The sequence below is a fragment of the Sorex araneus genome, chromosome 1 (genome assembly GCF_027595985.1).
Source record: "Sorex araneus isolate mSorAra2 chromosome 1, mSorAra2.pri, whole genome shotgun sequence".
NCBI classification, from domain to species: Eukaryota; Metazoa; Chordata; class Mammalia; order Eulipotyphla; family Soricidae; genus Sorex; species Sorex araneus.
The window spans coordinates 110167861-110186427 of NC_073302.1; the positions used below are offsets into that span (position 1 = coordinate 110167861).

At 34.9% G+C, this 18567-nt stretch overlaps 1 protein-coding gene across 3 annotated transcripts in view; it reads right to left on the reverse strand.

The window, feature by feature from the left end:
- The window catches only part of CDH18 (cadherin 18), a 993503-nt gene that overhangs the window by 20725 nt on the left and 954211 nt on the right, over positions 1 to 18567 (reverse strand). For all 3 annotated transcript variants that reach the window (XM_055131052.1, XM_055131061.1, XM_055131049.1), the window contains one exon: positions 10382 to 10499. In XM_055131052.1, the coding sequence (XP_054987027.1) occupies positions 10382 to 10499 (118 nt within the window). The remainder of the gene's footprint in view (positions 1 to 10381; positions 10500 to 18567) is intronic.

Sequence of the window (18567 nt, forward strand, 5' to 3'; positions counted from 1 at the left end):
AAAAAGCACTGAAAATTATAGTGTGTGAATGTGTATATATATATTTGAAGGCTTTGGGTCATAAAGTCACACCCAGAAGTGTTCAGGGTTTACTCCTGAATCTCTGCCAGGGGGTCACATATGATGGTGCTCACAGCATCATATGCAGTGCTCAGGGAAAGAACTAAAGTTAACTGCATGCAAGGTGTCTTTTTATAACTAAGTATTTCAATTTCTGTTCTGTATATCCAGCCCAATACATTATTTTTTGGGGAGTGGGGTGGTACACAGGGTATTCAGGGATTATTCCTAATTCTGTGTTTGATAGCACTTCTGTCAGGCTCCAGAGAAACCTATGTGGTCCTGAGGATCAATCAATAGTCAGATTCATGCAAGGCAAGAACTAAACCCACAGTCCTATCTCCCTGGCCTGACCCAGTAATATACTTATTGAAAATAGTTACAGTGAGTCACATAACTTTTCTTTTCTTTACTTGATTTTTTTTTTTTTTTTGCTTTTTGGGTCACACCCGGCAATGCTCAGGGGTTACTCCTGGCTCTGCACTCCAGAATCACTCCTGGCATTGCTCAGGGGGCCACATGGGATGCTGGGAATTGAACCCGGTTCGGCCACATGCAAGAGAAACGCCCTACCCGCTGTGCTATCACTCCAGCCCCCACATAAATTTCTTAAGGTGCATATTTTTTCTATTATACTATCATTACTTTTATAATGCAATTAGGTATAAAAATTCCACATTAAATATATGTACACTTATAAAACAGCCAAACAATCTGCAAGTGAGCTCAACACTCGATTAAAGTAATATTTCCTTCCCTAAATGCATATAAGAGATAATTGTGAGAAGTATATTATCACTTGAGACTCTTCTAGGCTTAGTCACTGTGTCTGACCTTTAAAAATTACGAGGCAAATCAAGAAATGCTAGTGTGTCCTACTCTGCCTCTATAGTTATCCTCATTGGGAAAAAAGAAAATTCTGTCACTTTTATCTGATATCAACAGATATCAAAAAATGATACAAAATATAAAATGATAAAGCAATAGCGAGTTCTATCTCTAAGATAAACAAAAAATTCCAATCAATTAAAGTGGAAGTTGCTCAGACCACCTAAAATTACATTTATTTTGGTAAGACAGATTAACTTCAGCATACTGTAATCACACGTTGATGTTTTCTACGATATATGCAAAATGTGTGTCATACTGAATAAAAAAATGTTTTTCCATTAAAAAAGCTATATAAAAATAATAAGACATTGACAACAACTATTCTGTAATGTTTAAATAAATCGGAAGATTCAGATAAATGATGGATATATCATTTATTCATCATTTATGAATATGTAGGCAAGATGAATTAAAAAGAGTATTAGGAAGATCTGGAAAGGCATGTCACACTAATTTACTCAACAAATCTGAGAAATAATTAGAATTTAATCATTTTATAAATAGGAAGACAATATTCTTATTAACCAGTATGAAGGCTATTTTCTATTCTAGATATAAATACTATAGTGATCATTATCACTGTCACGGTTATCCCATTGCTCATCGATTTGTTCGAGTGGGCACCAGTAACATCTCCATTGTGAGACTTGTTGTTACTGTTTTTGGCATATCGAATATGCCACAAGTAGCTTGCCAGGCTCTGCTGTGTGGGTGGGATACTCTAGGTATCTTGCCAGGCTCTCTGAGAGGGACAGAGGAATCGAACCTGGGTCAGCCACATGCAAGGCAAACGCCCAACCCGCTGTGCTATTGCTCCAGCCCACTATAATTATATATATAATAATTTTAATATATGCATACCAATAAACTTTAATAAGTAAATGTAATTTTCTGGAAACTGTTCATTATGATAATTAGTCAGTGAGGTGACAAGTGTCGTGAAGTGTCTGCTCTCTGAGTCTACATAGATTCTAACAAACTAAACTACTGTAGTTCTATGGCAAGGGGCCTGACACTGCTGGGTCATGCATAAGCAATTATTACTCAAGGCCAGCAAGACATGCAAATGCACACTCATTCATATTAGTATTTCTTAATTTTCAGGTAAATAAGAGTGATGTAGATGAACTCAAGTGTTTGTTATACTCACAATGGGTCTCTGTATCACCTGAGAAATCCTGAGTGTTGAGAACTTGGATCTATTATAGCAATTGTAGTCAAATGTAAAATATGTCCTGTAGAGAGTCATTATCTTCATTATATTCTACAACCAATAAATATGTCCTTGTTCTTGAGGGAGACACCATCTCTCTCCATGTTCCAAGGCTGATAACTATTCTAAAAAGTTTTTTAAAAGGAAATGACTGCATCTGCTTGCCAGGCTGAAAAAATGGAGACACTTGGAAAATTGTGTCCTGACATAAACATCCAAAGGGAGAATTGAAAAATATGAAATTTTATTTATTACAAAAGTGAAGCTGCCGCATCATCTTTGAGCACTTAATTTATAATAATTTTTATTAAAAATTGTAATATTACCACACTTGCCCACTTTTAGCCCTTTGTCTAGGTAGCAACTAAATGCTATACACAAATTAATATTTTTTGTTCCCCTTCTTAGTTTCCTTTGAAATTCTGGGTAAAACATTAACATGAAGAAGGTAAGAAGGTAAATGGAACAAAGTTATGATCTAAGAAACTCAAATACAGTTAGTTCTATCATGCCCAACTCAGTTCATAATTCGATTTTTACTTTAAATAGGTAGTTCAATAGTCATATGGAACATTTTTCACCCATTTTCTTAATCTCACTATAAACTTCTACCCTTAGACCTCAGACATAGATATGCCAAATTCTACCTATTGCTTTTAGTCATGTCTTTTTCTACTTTTAGACTTCATTCATCAACCTGTTATCAGATTCAATATCTCTATTTAGCAAGTATCCTTAATTCCACTCCAGGAAAGGAACAGGGTGTGGATGGCCATGTGGTTTCTTTGTACAGTTTCACTTAATTACACTTAAATGTATTTAAAAGCAGGACTGGAGTCCTAACTCCACTTCAGATGAAGTCATCACTTATAGAATTTGTTCTAAATATTTAGATACCTATTACATTTATAAGCATTGATAAAAGTGTATAAATTTATTTTGGTGAAGAAGTGACTATTTTGCATTAGAAAATGGGTTCAAGTAGTTTTATTTAACTCTTCACACACAGAGAAATTAGAAGACATCGTTCCATGATGTTAGACTTTAAACGCAGTATTTTTGTCATAATTGTGCCAAATCTATTTTTGTTTTGTTTTGATTTTGAACTGAAGCCAATATTGCTTACGGCTTATTTCTGTTTTTGTGCTCAGTGAGCTCTTATAGTAGGCTCAGGACACCATATGGGATCCCAGGGATCAAACTCAGAAAGGCTGCATGCAAAGTAAAAACCCTAGCCACTGTACTATTGTGCTATCACTCTGGCCCGTATTGTTATAAAATGAATTAACAATATTTTGTCCATTTCATTTCACTACTCTATATCTGTGTAATTATTTTAAATATTCTTCTAAATTTGCTGCCTTTTGTTTCACACTATACTTCAATTTGTATTTTGTATATTTATGTAACTGTAACTCATGCAAAAGGAATATGCAGAAAATAACTTTTAAATACAAATGATGTGTGGTATAAATTATTCTATTATTACTACCTGGTGCCACTGTACAGTGTGCAGTTGGGATTCAGGCAAAGCAAATGTAAACTTCCTTAATTCAACTTAAACTTTGTTATATTTTCATTCGTATAAAAGCTGTGTAATTTAGTTATTTTTTCAAAGTTTAATTTTCAAATTGTTTTCCCTAAATTTTTGACACATAAGCATAAGTAAAATCTCTATTCTTGTATGAACACTCCTTAAAACAAGTACAACAATAGTTTTTGGCATATATGTTAAAAATGTTGCTGGGGATAAATTACCCAATATTTTCTTACATTAATTCAAGTCTTTTTTTTTTTTTTTTTTGCTTTTTGGGTCACACCTGGCGATGCACAGGGGTTACTCCTGGCTCTGCACTCAGGAATCACCCCTGGCCGTGCTCAGGGGACCATATGGGATGCTGGGATTCGAACCCGGGTCGGCCGCGTGCAAGGCAAACGCCCTACCCGCTGTGCTATCGCTCCAGCCCAATTCAAGTCTTATTGATACTAACCATGACCTTCCTTTTGCTCTAGATCATGATCAAGGATATTTGTAAAGAGAACAGTTTTTGACAAGAGAATGTCTTCCTCCAGAACAGTGGACAGGGATATTTATAACCTCATATAATAAATACTTTTATTTATTTATTATTTATTTATTTATTGCTCCCTGAACACAATAAATACTTTTATGAGAGCCCGGCAAGCTATTGAGAGTACCCCACCCGCACGCCAGAGTTTGGCAAGCTACCTGTGGCGGCGTATTCGATATGCCAAAAACAGTAATGATAGGTGTCATTCCCCTGGCCCTAAAAGAGCCTCCAATTGCTGAGAAAGATAAGTAAGGAGAGGTTGCTAAAATCTCAGGGTTGAGTGTAATAGAGACATTACTGGTGCCCACTTGAGTAAATCGATGAACAACGGGATGACAGTGATACAGTAATAATAAATACAATCACTACTTTGGAAATATGGATTGTATTTTCTTGTAGATTGCTATAGAATGTTGGGGATGGTCATCAAATCTTTCTCTGTTATGAAGGCAACCCACTATATAAACAGCGTGTATCACTGTATCACTGTCATCCCGTTGATATCGATTTGCTCTAGCAGGCACCAGTAACATCTCCATTCGTCCTAGCCCTGAGATTTTAGCAGCCTCTCTTTACTCATTCTTTCCAGAGATGCCGCATTGAGGCTCTTTCCCAGTCAGGGGATTGAGACCCATCATATGACCCATCACAAATGTATAGAGTACTCCATATGATGGGTCTCATAAGCATCATGTCTATTCTCTTGGGATCCCAGGATAATGGGACCTAGAAAGCGTAAAGCTCTGAATTCTCTCAACATGAGGTATAGAGTCATTCATATGTGATGTAGAGGTGCAGAGTCTTCCATCACATCCGTGAAATTGTGTCAATACCAATCATTTCTCTATAAATAGTTTCTCCTCAGCATTAGGAGATAAATGTTCTCTTTACACATCTCCAATAACTACTTTTTGTTGACTACCGAGAACTGAAGGGACTGGAGAGATAGTACAGAGGTTAACACACTGACTCTGATTCGGTCCCCAATACTGTTCCCTGAACAGTCTCTGTCACTGTCATCCCGTTCCTCATCGATTTGCTTGAGCGAGCACCAGTAATGTCCCCATTGTGAGACTTGTTGTTACTGTGTTTGGCATATTGAATATGCCACCGATAGCTTGCCAGGCTCTGCTGTGTGGGCAAGATACTCTCGGTAGCTTGTAGGGCTCTCCAAGAAGGGTGGAGGAATTGAACCTGGATCATCCACATGCATGGCAAATGCCCTACCCACTGAACTATTGCTCTAGCCCTCCCTGAACAGTAATGGGAGCGATTCCTGAGCACTGATCCCGAAGTAAGTTCTGAGTACCACTAAATGGGTCCACCTCTTACCTGCTCCAAAATTAAGTTAAAATTGAAACACAAACTTAAGCAAAAAAGCCTCACTGGATCATTGAACCATTAATAATCTCATTTTTTCTTTTTGCAAATGAGATAGATGAGGTTATTCTGTTTTCTTTTTTTTTACTATTTTACTTAATATATTTGAATACTCATTCATATATTTTATTTGTATTCTGTTAATTATATACTTTTACCTTTTGTTGTATTTTCTATTTTCAGTGCTCATTTATTTGTGGAAGTTATAAAAATTATAAATTGTTTCACCACAGTTATTTATTTTCCTTGCACTTTAGAAATGAGGAAGTCAGTTCAGTGCTGGTAAGCTTTGGTCATTGAAGGTATTTAGAGAACAGAATTATTCAGGAAAAATTACCAGAAATTTCTGATTCCTCGGACTATGAGCTAGATGAATGCCTTTATTATTTTAAAGCAAAATATATTTTACATTTTTAATTTTTATGATTTGCAAAGTTGCTGATAGTTTACTTTTAGGCATACAATAATTCAATACCAATTCCCCTACTAGTGTCAATTTCCCTTCGTCAGAGGGTCTAGGTTTTCTGCCCACCCCAACCCCACTCCAGCCCTGTCTGTCAACTTGACAGACATATTCTGAAGTTTCAGTGCCCTCTAAGACCTCATGTTTTCAGTTCTGTTGAGTCTGTGTTTTGAGTATGTGGCTATACCACTCACTCACATCACTGGTTTAACAGAAGCTCTGATGCTAGTTAACCCATTACTTTTTGTTCCTCTTACCCCTGAATTTCTTTCATTTTCTGTCTGTCACCTCCCTAAACACTGGGGTCAGGGATGATCTAAGTATTTTCCTTTTTCTACAATATATTTTCTCATCCAGTAGTCTATATTTCACGAATAATGAGATCATTGTGTAAAACACAATATTTTTTTTTCTTAGCAATACTGATTGCTTCTGAAGCAATATATTAGGAAGTATATTATGCTACACTTAGAATATAATTAAATATATTTTTCTAAGAGTGATAGTTGATTTTATTATGAGTGGTAGAGTTAAATTTATTTTACTTTATTCTTCGTGTTTATATTTCACAATTTTTTCTCATTTCTGACCTTTTATATTTATTTAAAAAGCTTTGTAATTTAACTTGTAAAATAAATTTCCATGTTTGTAAATTAAAGATACAATTCCCTGAGTATCTACTGTTCAAATTTTGAGATGTATTATGAAATATTAATTCATTTTATCATGTAGAAACTGTAAAGGCAAATGTTAATAAATTACAGGCCAAAATATTAATTGCCAATTATAAAAATATCTCTTATTATATATGAAAACCATATACAAAAACCAATTTCTTCATTCTAGATGCTTCACTATTTTTAACTACATATGAAGAAGGTAGAGACTAGACTTATAATTATGTTTTTGAACATTTTAAGTACATGATTTTCAGAAATCACTCTATAAAACATTCCTAACTCAGGAATACATTTAGTTTAAACCATTGCCTTTTTTTAATAGTGTTAGATCACTATTGCTTAATAGTGATCTATCATGGCTATATGTATATATCTATATATGTTATATATAATGTAATCTACCATTTTTCAATTGACAAGCACTTAAGTTGCTAACAACTGTTGGTTACTGTAAGTAATGTTGCAATAAACAGGGAAGTGCATATAGTTCCTTGAATTATTGCTTTTGTATTTGGGGCATAAATACTGAGAAATAGAATAACTGGATTATACAGAGATTCTGTTTTATTAATTTTAAACACAAATTTATACAGTACTCCATAATGACTAAATACATTTATATTTTTGTCAATAATATGCATAAATGTTTACTTTTCCCCACATTCTCTACAAAGCATGTTTTTCTTTTTCTTTTATTTTGTTCAAATTATTAAATTTTTAAGTATTTATTTTTTAATTTTATCTTTGATAACTGCCATTCCAACAGATTTGAGGTGATATTTCATTGTTCTTTAGATTTGCATTTCATAATATGAAAATATTCCTTAAAATGTCTCTATTGGGTATTGAAATCTTTTTAAAAACTATTGATTACAATTTTGCTTCTATTTTTTTAATGTTTACTGTTTTTAAAAATTAAAAATTCTGAGGACAGAAAGATAGTATAGTGGGTAAGATGCTTGCCATATATGTCCCCCAAGCCAGGAGTAGGTGACCTCCAGGTGCAAAAGCAAGAGTAAATCTGAGCACACCTGAGCATGGCCCCAGCCTATCAAAATTAAAATTAAAAAAAATTAAAATATTATCTTTGAAATAACAAAGACTTAGAAGATAATGTCAAATGTTAAAACAAATCAAAATGAGAAAAATAATTACCATATGATTTCATGTATATATGGTATATGGAAAACAAACAGTAGCACTGTTGTCCTGTTGTTCATCAATTTGCTTGAACCAGCACTAGTAACATTTCCATTGAGAGACTTGTTACTGTTTATAAAAAACAAACAGTAGAACTCAATGAAATATGCTATGGACCGGTTATTAGAGGGAAAGTGAGATGGGAGAGCAAATTGGGACAAAATGGACAAATTTTATGCTGGAAGACAGAATTGGATTTTTGGTGATGAATCTGAGTAGTATACATGTATATTTATTTTCAGTGATGATACCTGGAACTTACAGAATGTTATAATACAATGCTATTTTAACATATTAAATATTTTTGTTAATCTTTATTGCAGATGTTTAATTTTTAATATTACTTTGAATTTGGGGAATTTTTAAAGCATTTATCTCACCATTTATGTGTTTTAGACATTAACAGCGAATTTATTCTGATTTAGTTCTTATTCCATTGACTAATGTTTTAATTTTCAGTATTTTTATAAGCAACAATATGCATTTATTTGGGGGGATAGAGGTAGGCCATGTCTGATAGTGCTCAGGGCTTACTCCTGGCTCTGTGCTCAGGAATCACTTCCAGTGGGTCTCAGAGAAATGTGAGATGCCAGCAACTAAATGTTGGTCCGCTGTGTGCAAGGTAACTCCTTACTGTACTATTTTTCTGGTCTTAACAACATGCATTTCTGTAGATTTTTCAAAATTTCATTTCCTCTTTTTCTTTTGCCAAAAAGCAATTTTGGAAATCCCTCCGAACCAATCACTTCCTGATACATCATCCTGATGTGAAACCAGTATCTGCGTTCCATTGTTCCCTAAATGTGTGCTTTTATGTAGGAATTGGCAAGGGAAATATTGTTTTTCTTCAGGATTTATTTCCTTATATTTCCAGATTTACGTAAATGTCTGCTAACTCCTGGGCAGTGTTCAAGTTCCTAGGATGTACCAGATCTGGAAGTGCTGATTTCTGCGTGTCTTTTTTCTGATAGTTGTCCTAGTAAGTGTGTAGGAACTCATAGATGAATAAATATATATGCTATGTGCATGCATGTTTGCAAACATGTATGTAGATGCATGCATCATTTATTCCAGCTTGATCTTTATTGAATTTTCATGCATTCTTCATATATTATCATCCAAAATTACCTTGTATTTGAATATTTATGAATAAAATGCTTTTTTTATACTGGGTCATTACTTTATTCAAAACCACAAAGTTGGTTTGTCTAATCACAACCTGTGGCTGTTATACAGAGAGTAAAATTAATTGGCTTATATTGTCTAGCACAATTAAGTTTGTATGCTCACACAGGGGCTTTCAACTATCCATTAATACTCTTCCTTTTTTTAGAGAATCGAGTTTTTTTTCCTATCAAAGCAATACATTTCAATATTTTATGTGATTTATGTATAAATATATACTTTATTCTCTCTGGTCCACTCATATTTCACAAGTTATGGCTACGTTTATCACGTATGTATATAACTAGATTTATATTACAAAAGTATGATTACTTTGGTATGTTTGGCACTGTAAATTAAAGAAACTCTGGGATGATGAGGAAAGTTTTAACATGTTGCAATTTAGTAATGCTATTTTTTATTTTTCCTTGAAAATTTTTATTCATGATAGAGACCATGTTATTTCATGTTATTCTGAGGCAATGATTAAGTGATAGATAACTCATTTATTAAGCTTGAGCAAAGACAGTTTGGGAAGAAAGAAAGAAAACTGATACTAATTAGTACCCTACTCATACTGAAAGGCTTAATGTTTTTCTTATATGCAAAAGAGTAATGATTGCCCAACCTTGGATAATCTACCTAACAGAGAAATAAAATCATGGTGAATCTTCTTTAAAGTTCCTAAATTCTGATGCTTTAAAAAAATCACACAATAAGGAAGCTTATAAAAGAGTTAAACATTTCCACAATACTTTGCAATTATGCATATTTAGCTAGACATATATTCTGAAATATTCATAATAACAAGAGGAAATATAATTTGTACAGCACATCTTGATAGTCTTGCAAATGCAAGTTGATTTCAAACATTCCATTTCCTTTACTGACTGTCCCCAGGATATATTTTTCATTTTTCCTAATTTAAATGTTTTTCTACCTCCTAGCAGTTGCAGCAGCTCTCAGAAACATGTTTGTCAGCTAAGATTTCTCTTAAAATTTGCCCAATAGCATATTACAAGTATATTTCTTATTTAAAGGGATGCTTCTGAATAAATTCAATGAAAGTTATTTGTACATATGGCTCAATTTTAAATACAAGCTATTCACAGATCATAACACATTAACATCAAACTGATTTTGAATGCTGATTTGCAAGCTGTTCATGGGTATATAAGGATAAATCAAAACTTCTCAGGACTTTTCCATATCGACTCAAATAATACACAGACTTAAAACATGGATGTATTTATTTCACCTTCATTGTCCTTTAGAGTGAAGTTGGGGTTTATAGACAGGCTTTCGTCGAGAAAGAAGCTAAATCTTGGTCCATTGGCAAAATCGTCTTTATCAATGGCACTGATTGTATGGATAACCTAAAAAAAAGCATAGAAGTTGACTAAATCCCATAATTCTAACAATTTCAATTGCTACAAAAAAAAAGAATTTTTACAAGTATATTTTACCCACCTAGAGTACTTTCATATTCACACATTAAAATTACAAATTAATATCTTGTTCTCCTTTGCATTACATTTAAGGAAACATACAATAGTATAATTTGCAATCATTCACGTTTTATTTTCTAGCATGGCATAAACATTTACGTTTTTTTCCCCCTTTATCATCACAGTACCTTGGAGGCCAATTACTTGTAAGATTTTCTAGGAACACCTGTTCAGGGAGATGTGAAGTATTGTTTTCACAAATATAAATATCCCAGTGTTGATGTAGAATAGCATCACCATAAATGTTCATCTCGAATTGTGAATGCTAAAGCAGTCAAATCCTATGTATTTATAGTCTTTAAAGAGGGCTTTGAGATCAGAATGCAGGCTCTTAATTTTAGCAATGAGACACCTTCGTCCACCCAGGTCTGTAACTTGTCTCAGTCTGTAACCAGGTGTCAGAGGTAAATGCAGGCCCTTTCGGACCTTTCTTGACTACCTTCTCTCTGGTGGCTGACACATGATTCCACAGTTTGTACTCTATGGACATTCAAAAACAAAGAATGTTTAGAATCTACAAACAGAACATCCCAGGTGACCTAAGAATACAAATTCCACTGTCACCACCATTTATACTATGAAAAAAAGAAAACTGCAAATAAATGAAATCGCCCCTATTTGCTTCCTTAAGAACATGGATATCCTCATGAGTGGATGCCTGCTTTCAGATGCCTTGCCCACAGAAACCAAGAACCAAAAACAAAATTAAAGGTATCAAAGAGGGTTTCCTGTATGTTTATTTCAAAAACTTGCTGATTTCTAGAAAAATCTTTATTTCGTTTTACGTCATTTCAATAGTGAAATGATGCATTTAATGCCATGGTTAAAATGTCTTTCCTCTCCACGTACTGAGTCCGTTTGGAGGTGAGGGAGTGGAGAGGGTCCATTGCAGAGACCCGAGTGTGAAAGGGTTATACGATATGGTGCGTGGATGAAGTCAAAATGAGGAGAAAACCTGCTTGCGGATGCAGGACTGATGGTTTCCTTCCAGTTCTAGGGCTCGTGGCTTCAGATTCTTTGCATCCCTAAACTAAATGTTCTTTCTGGGGAAGAGAGCCCAGGTTAAAGTCTTCCCTCTTTTGACATTTTCCAAGTAATCTCCATCCTTTATTTACTTCCGTATTATTTGTGACCATATGTGATTTAGATATTTGGTTACTGTTTGATTTATTTATTTTTAACTCTGACAAATCTCTGGAATTTATTTATTTATTTTATTCACTTATTATTGACACTGGACTGAAGCAGGAGAAGAAAGTGTTGGGAAATAAAATAATCTCAAAAAGTTACTCAGGTGTATAAAAGCACTCCATGGCACTGAAAGTGTTTATGATCTGAAAAACTTATTTGTGTTCTCTATATATTAGTTAAATAATATAAACTTTAAAACATCCATTTTTCAAGGTTATTTTCTTGGATCAGTAAAATGAATGTTTACTTCTGGAAAATAAATGTTCTTTCATCCCTATTATTCATTATGATGATCCAATACACAATCTATTTTCTTGATGTTACCTCATCTCAAATTCCTTTTCTATTCTAGGATGCAATTCTGGTGTCAATTGCAGTGGAAAAGAAATTTAAATCAGTCAAACCATTTTATTGTCTGTTATTCTCTCTTCCCATTTCAAAGCATTTATTTTTAAGTTATTATATATTGTCTTAATTTTAATGGTACATTCTACTTATTAGACAAGAGATAACAAAGATTTTATTGTGATTACCATTTTATGGTACCATTATCAAAATACCATTTTCATTGTATTCAAGTTATTTCTTCCCCAGCGACTTAACAGTCGATGACTTTGTCATCACATTCTAATTGTTCTCATTGTTCTTGAACTCCTAGGAACTTATTGTTTATGTTATTTTCCTTGTTTTCACAATATGTTAATGTGCTTTTATAAAGCTAGAGTGATTCTTAGGGTGCTAGGGATAGCTCAATTCCTCAGCATAGAATCTGCCTTGGAAATATGGGACCTGAGAAAGCACTGCCCTATGTGCCAAGGCTAATCCTATCATGCAACCATTACCATCCCAGCACTCCACCAAAAACAGAGTTTCAGTGTATAAGTGTGTGTGAGTACCATAACCAGGTGTGCATCCAATTTCAGTCCATCCATCACCACATGCAGAAAGTAGCAGGGACTTAGAGAAATCCCTGGTCTGCCTTCATACAGATGCAACCATTTTATTGACCTGCAGTGAGAGAATTTATTTTTCTGTTGCAACTAGTGATGTTTTCTCTCTCTCATCAGGACACAGAATTCCATATCTTGTTTCCTTAGACTTCAAGGAGAGAACATGTCTAAGCATTATAGAACATGTAAACTTCTGGCAGAGTTGATAATAGTCATGTCTCCCATATCAATATTTTCTAAATTTTTATCAAAGGTGTGACTTCTGGGTTCTCTCTATTATTTTTTGTTGGTACAACTGGTTTGTGGCATTTAAATTTATAATTTATTTTTTCACTCATTCTTAATGAGCTTTGACTCTGTCTGATATACCTTACACAATTGGTACATAATATATTTAGTTATTTTAATAACTATGAGAGGATTACAATCAGATGTAAGATCTACCTATGAAGGGGAATCCATGTTGATATTTGGGATTGATAAGTAGTTTAAGAATATTTTTAAGAAATACCTAAATAAGGCTAAATTTTGGGTAAGAACATCCTTGAATCAATCCTGTATTCATTCGATGAGTAAATATTGCCTTATTTAAATGATTCTCCAATATCACAAAGCAGTATAATAGAGGAAGAATAGTGTCAAAATTTATACAAATGAAATAATCTTTAATTTCATAAGCAACCTAAGCTTAACCAACTGTTTAAACTGAAAAGGAAATTCTATTAAACTCATTGCATCTCGTTAAATTGTATTTGCTTTATAATATGACCTCAAATGAAATCATATATGTACTTGATGATAATTCTAATGATTACTAGGTATAAATAAACTTGATGCAGATTTGGTATAAATTTTTTTCTGATCTATTATTTTTTTATATTGAAGCGATATAGTGGATATACTGTGCAGTGGGTAGGGCATTTGCCTTACATGTGGCCAACCCAGGGTCGATTCCTTCATCCCTCTTGGAGAGCCCAGCAAGCTACCGAGAGTATACCGCCTGCACTGCAGAGCCTGGCAAGCTACTCATGACATATCCTATATGCCAAAAACAGTAACAACAAGTCTCACAATGGAGTTGTTACTGGAGCAAATTGATGAACAATGGGAGGACAGTGCTACAGTGAACTTTTTAAATTTTTTTTATAATACAGCATTGTATTGGTAACAATTAAATGTGATAGTGATAGAGGCAGGTGATATACTATAAAATGTTTTCTTTTATATATTGTTTTCTAAATTCATTTAAAGAGAAAGAAATCCTAAAACACATAGGAAAAACTCAGTATAAATAGAGTAGAAAGAATTTCTTTGTTTCCCCAAGTTTTTAGTGGTGGGAACATCAAAGTATTCTGAATTTTCACTTCTTTGTAAACTTGGTTTTGAATTCCATTCATGCATCACTTTCTTTTTATTATTTTCTTCATGCCAGATTGTTCAGAGCTTTTTGTTTGTTTGTTTGTTTAGGAGAGAAAACAAATTAAATCAGAAGACAATATTGTTTGTTTTGATATAGGATTCACCTGAACTCTACTGTATATATGTGGCTTAAACCTGGGCTTTCATACAAAATGTGGTGTCAGGCAAATGCTGCTATTTTGAGATGTGTACTAATCATAATAGAAAATATCTGTACTTCTAAAAGCAGTTGTCATGGAACGACAAACTATTATACATCTAGGCAATACAGACACATTTGAAAAAACCTATTTCACAAATCATCACTTAAATAGAGTTCCATATTACCACTTCGCATCACAATGCACATAGTGTCACCAGAAATACTCAAACATAAGATTAAAGTGACCCAAAGATTACAAAATAAAAGTGATGTAGGGCACAGAGCACTCTTTCTTCTAAATGGGTTATTGTGAAACTGATCACCGTTTGATAATGATGTATTAAATAGGAGTACCACAATTCTTTTCAAAATTCTCTCAATGTAAAGTTTAAATTCCATTTGATGAAATATGTGGAAACAACTGCTCAAGAACTATAGGGTCCAGGCCAGCGCCTGCCCAACTACCCGCCACTCTTCTCAACAGGTCTGTGAACCCCCTTTTGCGCCTCCTCCCCATCCAGTCCCCAACACCAGGTGTCGGGACCAGCCCTGGGGGCACCTGCCTCAACTTCTGTCGCCAGCGCCTGCCAAACTACCTACCGCTCATCTCAACAGGTCTGTGGACCCAAGCATTAAAATCCAGACCAGCTGAGGGTGTGGCCTCCACTGTAGGGGGCATTGCCTCCTCAAAAGTGGGCGTGGCCTTCTGTGTGGCAAGTGGCCGCTCATCAGCCACTGTTATATTTTCAATTTCCAGCACTCTCGACTCACATCCTAATCCTTATTACCTAATTCTGTGGAAAACGTCCTGTCCACCTCAAACACAAAATGGCAATAATCCACTGGCCAGCTCTAATTCCACCAAAAGACCAGCATACACAAGAAGCTGTACAATGCCTAATATAAAAGAACACCTCCTCCAATGTTTCACTAGATGCCTATCATAAGACATAGAATAATGTCTGAGAGGAAGGACGGACTCTAGAAGGGGACCACCATCAACCGAGCTTATTCAGAATCCTTTCCTGCAATAAGAGGAAACAGTGCTAGTGAACTTGAAGGTTTTACCTCTATGTAACCGCAATAACATGAACACAGCACAAATCTCCAATATAAGGAGAAGACAAAGAAAAGAGTCCCGAATCCTCAACAGGGTTTACCCACAAATAAGATCTCTCTGACAAAGAATTTCTAGATGAAATGTTGAGGATGTTCAAGGAACTCAAAGAATCAATGGAGCAGACATGCAGAGAATTAAAGGAAGAAATGAAAGAAACAGTGGAACAAATAGCCACGAAAATACAGGAAGAAATGAGAGCAGAAATAAGAAGCTACAAAAAAATGTCACAAATAAAGGATTTGGTAGGTGAAATTAAAAACTCAGTGGGTGGGACCCTTCTACACTGCTGGTGGGAATGCTGACTGGTTCAGCACTTTTGGAAAACAATATGGACGCTTCTCAAAAAATTAGAAATCGAGCCTCCATTTTATCCAGCAATACCACTTCTGGAAATATATCCCAGAAAAACTAAAAGGTATAGTTGAAATGACATCTGCACTTATATGTCCATCGTAGCATTGCTTACAATGGCCAGAATCTGGAAAAAACTTGAGTGCCCGAGAATAGATGACTAGTTAAAGAAACTTTGGTACATCTATACAATGGAATACTATGCAGCTGTTAGAAAAGATGAAGTCATGAACTTTGCACATAAGTGGATCAACATGGAAAGTATCATTCTAAGTGAAATGAGTCAGAAAGAAAGGGACAGACAAAGAAAGATTGAACACATCTGTGGAATATAAAATAACAGAGTAGGAGACTAACACCCAAGAATAGTAACATATAATACAAGGAGGTTGGCTCCATGGCTTGGAAGCTGGCCTCACCTGCAGGGGGAAATGCAGCCCAGATAGAGAATGGAACACCAAGTAAAATGTGGTTGGGGATCCCGCGCAAGAAGAGAGATGCGTGCCGAAAGTAGACTAGAGACTGAACACGATGGCCACTCAATATCCCTATTGCAAACCACAACACTTAAAAGGAGAGAGAACAAAATGGAATACTCTTCCACAGAGGCGGGGTGTAGTGGAGGGGGAACGGGATGGGAGGATGTGAGAGATACTGGGTTCGTTGGTGTTGGAAAATGGACACTGGTGGAGGGATGGGTTCTTGAACATTGCATGAGGGAAACACAAGCACAAAGATGGGTAAATTTGTAACTGTACCCTCACAGTGACTCACTTATTGAAAAATAAATAAAGCAAAAAAAACTCAGTGGGTGACCTAAACAGTAGAATGTCTACAGCTGAAGACAGAATCAGTGAACTTGAAGAGGAGCAGCAGAAATTGTATTGGCAACAATAAACAATGGGAAAAGACCTTAAAATAGCTCTAAGGCAAATCAGAGACCTAGGGGATGACTCCATGAGGAACATTAGAATCATCGGAGTACCAGAAGGACAGGGAGGAAACCCCAATGAAAAAGCCACAGTTAAAGAAATCACTGCTGAAAAGTTCCCAGAGTTAGAGAATGCAGGCATCCAGATCCAAGGAGCCAGAACGAAAAAACCCTAATAAAAAGAAACCCTAATAAAAACACTTCAAGGCATATCACAACCAAAATTATGGATGCCATGGATAGAGGCACAATACTGCGAGCAGCAAGGTCGAAGAAGGCAATCAAATACAAAGGAGCCCCCCTTAGATTTATAGCAGACCTATCAGAGGAAACCTTCCAAGCCTGAAGGCATTGGGAAAACACAGTGAAAAAATTCATTGAAATGAAAACCTCACCAAGAATCCTTTAACTAAACTCTCAACCAAACTCAATGAATGATACACCATTTTATAGATAAACAAGAGCTCAAGAACTTCATACACTCTAACTGAGATTTAAACCTGAAAACTTTGTAACTTTGTAACTTTCCACAATAAAAAATTAAAAAAAAAAAAAAAAAAAAAAAAAAAAAAAAAAGAACTTCATACACTCAAAATCAAACTTAAAAGGACTAAAAGGGCTCCTATATGACAACAAGGAAAACACCCATAAGCACAACAAACCCTTACAGTAAGATGGCAAAAAACCCATAACAATAATTTCTCACAATGTCAATGGTCTAAATGCAGCAATCAAGAGACACAGAGTGGCAAAATAGATCTAGAACCTGAAAACAACATTCTGCTTCCTACAACAAACACATCTGAACAATCAGAACAAAAACACACTCAAAGTTAAAGGATGGAAAAACAATCTTGGAAGCAAACAACTCCCTCATTAAAGCTGGTGTAGCCATACTAGTATCCAAAAACATAGATTTCAGATTGAAAAGATTAGAAGGGACAGTGAAGGCCATTTTCTATTTATCAAGGATTATATGCAACAGGAAGAAATCATATTCTTAAATGTATATGCACCTAATTAGGGACCAGATAAATACTTAAAACAACTGCTAACAGATTTTAAGGATGACATTGTTAGCAATACAATAATAGTTGGAGACTTCAACACCACATTGTCACCTCTGGATAGATCAACAAGAACAAAACTCAGCAAGGAAACACTGTCTCTGAAGGAAGAAATAGAAGAGAGAGGGCTAACAGACCTATGCAGGGATTTACACCCCCAAAACAAAGAATACACATTTTTTTCCCAGTGCACACAGAACATTTTCTAAAATACACCATGTGCTTGGTCACAAAACATACCTCAATAGAATCAAGAAGAGAGAAATTGTATCAACTATCTTTTCAGACCACGATGCACTGAAGATAGAAGCTAGTGACACGCAAATGCAGAGAACCAAAACAAACACCTGGAAATTAAACAACTCAAGTTTAACAATGAGTGGGTCAGGAAAGAAGTCAAGGAAGAAATCAAAAGATACCTGGAAACAAATGAAAATGAGGACACAACTACCAAAACTTATGGGACTCAGCTAAATTCATGTTAAGAGGAAAATTTATTGCTTTGCAAGCATTCCTCAGGAAGGAAGAATGGGCCTACATAGATAACTTGACTTCACAGCTCAAGAAAAAAATTTTAGAAAAAAATCAATAAAAGGAACCCAAACCCTGGCAAAAGAATGAAATAATAAAAGTTAGAGCAGAAATTAATGACATGGAAACTCAAAACACAATCTGAAAGGTCAATGAAACCAAGATCTGGTTCTTTGAGAAAATAAACAAGATTGATAAACCACTAGCAAGACTCACAAAGAAAGAGAAAGAGAG